At 42.4% G+C, this 1,921-nt stretch overlaps 1 protein-coding gene across 1 annotated transcript; it reads right to left on the reverse strand.

The window, feature by feature from the left end:
• Window positions 1-1,101: 1,101 nt before the first annotated feature.
• SARC_15085 (hypothetical protein) lies at window positions 1,102-1,417 on the reverse strand (the record flags this gene model as incomplete). The annotated part of the gene is made up of 1 exon (XM_014290786.1): window positions 1,102-1,417. A coding segment is annotated over one exon (316 nt), but the record flags the coding sequence as incomplete, so codon positions are not given.
• Window positions 1,418-1,921: the final 504 nt, after the last annotated feature.

The raw sequence follows: 1,921 nt of genomic DNA on the forward strand, positions 1-1,921 counted from the left end.
CACACAGATACACACACACACACGCACACACAAACACACACACATATATATATATATACACAAACACTAACATAAATATTATACGCGAGAGAACGACTCAACAAGATTAACAAACGCTGATTATCTATTTGTATACACGTATACATATACACATATCTGTGTATATGCTCTATATCCGTGGGGTGGCATACCTTTTCTTCCTTGGATATCACAGGCACAGGCTTTACTTCCGCTTCCGCATCATCTTGTGAAGCATTCGCTGCAGCGACATGATATCAATAACAGAAATGAATAAGAGAGAGCCTTGGCCTGTACAAATACACGTATATATACAAAGATAGACACAAAACCACAATACTAACTTATTGGAAAGGCAAACCAGTTGCCAGCTGTATTTATATCGCGGTGCCGTAGAAATCAGCTAGTAGGTACTATCTCCTCGTGCGCGGTGTGTGTGAGTATATGTGTGAGAGTGTGTGTATGTGTGAGAGTGTGAGTGTGTGAGTATATGTGTGATTGTGTGTGTATTTGTGAGTGAGTGAGTGTGTGAGTGTGTGTGTGTGTGTGCTGTTGGTCTAGGTGTAGATGTGACGCTGGTGTCCTTTTCTGCCACTTATGCATTCTAATAGAGTCCATAGGAGTGTGCTGTCCTAATAAGGACCAGTTACATGCATGCCTGGATGTATGCGTATATGAATCGGATAGACACTTGTAATCGTGTGCACTATGTGTCAAGGGCGAGCATGCAGGGGGGGTATATTATTGTGTGCAAGGGAGGTATCTTATTGTGTGCGAAGATAGCTGTACAGTAAAATCGCAGTCAGTGTATGTATGGTTACATGGGTGACCCTTTAGCATCCGTACTAGAGTATAACTATATTCAATTGACCTTAAATCCATACATAACAGGTTTTTTTGAAAAAAAAAGTCGGGTGCTTGTTCAGCAGATCCCCGTGAATAGTTGCAACCTCGCCGCGCATACAAGCCTTCAGTCGCGTAAGAACATTACCGTAGACAAGAGATACACTCACACGTATATTTCCATCTACACATACGTACCTATATATACACGCAACCATACACACACCCATCCCCACATACCCGAGGCACTATGATTAACCAGTTCAGCATCCATCAGATCCTCGCCGCTCACACTGGCTTTCAGGCGAGTGGGTGCAGTGACCTGTGTCGAGTGTGCTCGTGCGCGCATGCTGCCCCTATCATGTGTCACTAACTTGCCACTGCTTTTCTTTGTGATAGCCGTAAGACCAGATGATGACATCTTCTTGCGCAAGGACCGCATTGGGCTCATACGTGAGCTGTCGCTAGAGTTACTGTCTAGGGAAGAGGAGCTGCCGGTGCGTTTGAGTATGGTTTGTATAGCCGGCTGCTGTGGCGAAGGAGCCGCCGGCGTGGACTATGTAGAAAGGGGTGGTAGAGAAGTGATGGTGTTGGGTTTGGAGGTAGTGAATGGTGTGTGAATGTGAAGTGGAGTAATGTCATACACACACACGCACACACACACACACACATGCACACACACACATATATATATATATGTATACACACACACACACACACATATATATATATATTTATGTTTATAATCCGATGTAGGACCCTGTGAAGCAAAGCAATATAATCGGGGATGGTATCGTTGTCGGGGAAACAAAACAGGATATAAGAAATTCACTAGGAATATACACATAGCTTAATTACTAACTTGCAAGTTCACGTATATTTCTGTTCGTACGTACATTTATTTTTGGATTACATATATTAATGCGTCTTTTTTTTCTATCGTAGACCTACATGCCCACACGTGCACTCACATAGTACCGTGTCTGTTTCACGTCATGTGTTACATTCGCTATATCGCCTCATATATATATATATATATATTAAATATATAAATATAAAG

Source organism: Sphaeroforma arctica (assembly GCF_001186125.1).
Source record: "Sphaeroforma arctica JP610 unplaced genomic scaffold supercont1.5584, whole genome shotgun sequence".
NCBI classification, from domain to species: domain Eukaryota; class Ichthyosporea; order Ichthyophonida; genus Sphaeroforma; species Sphaeroforma arctica.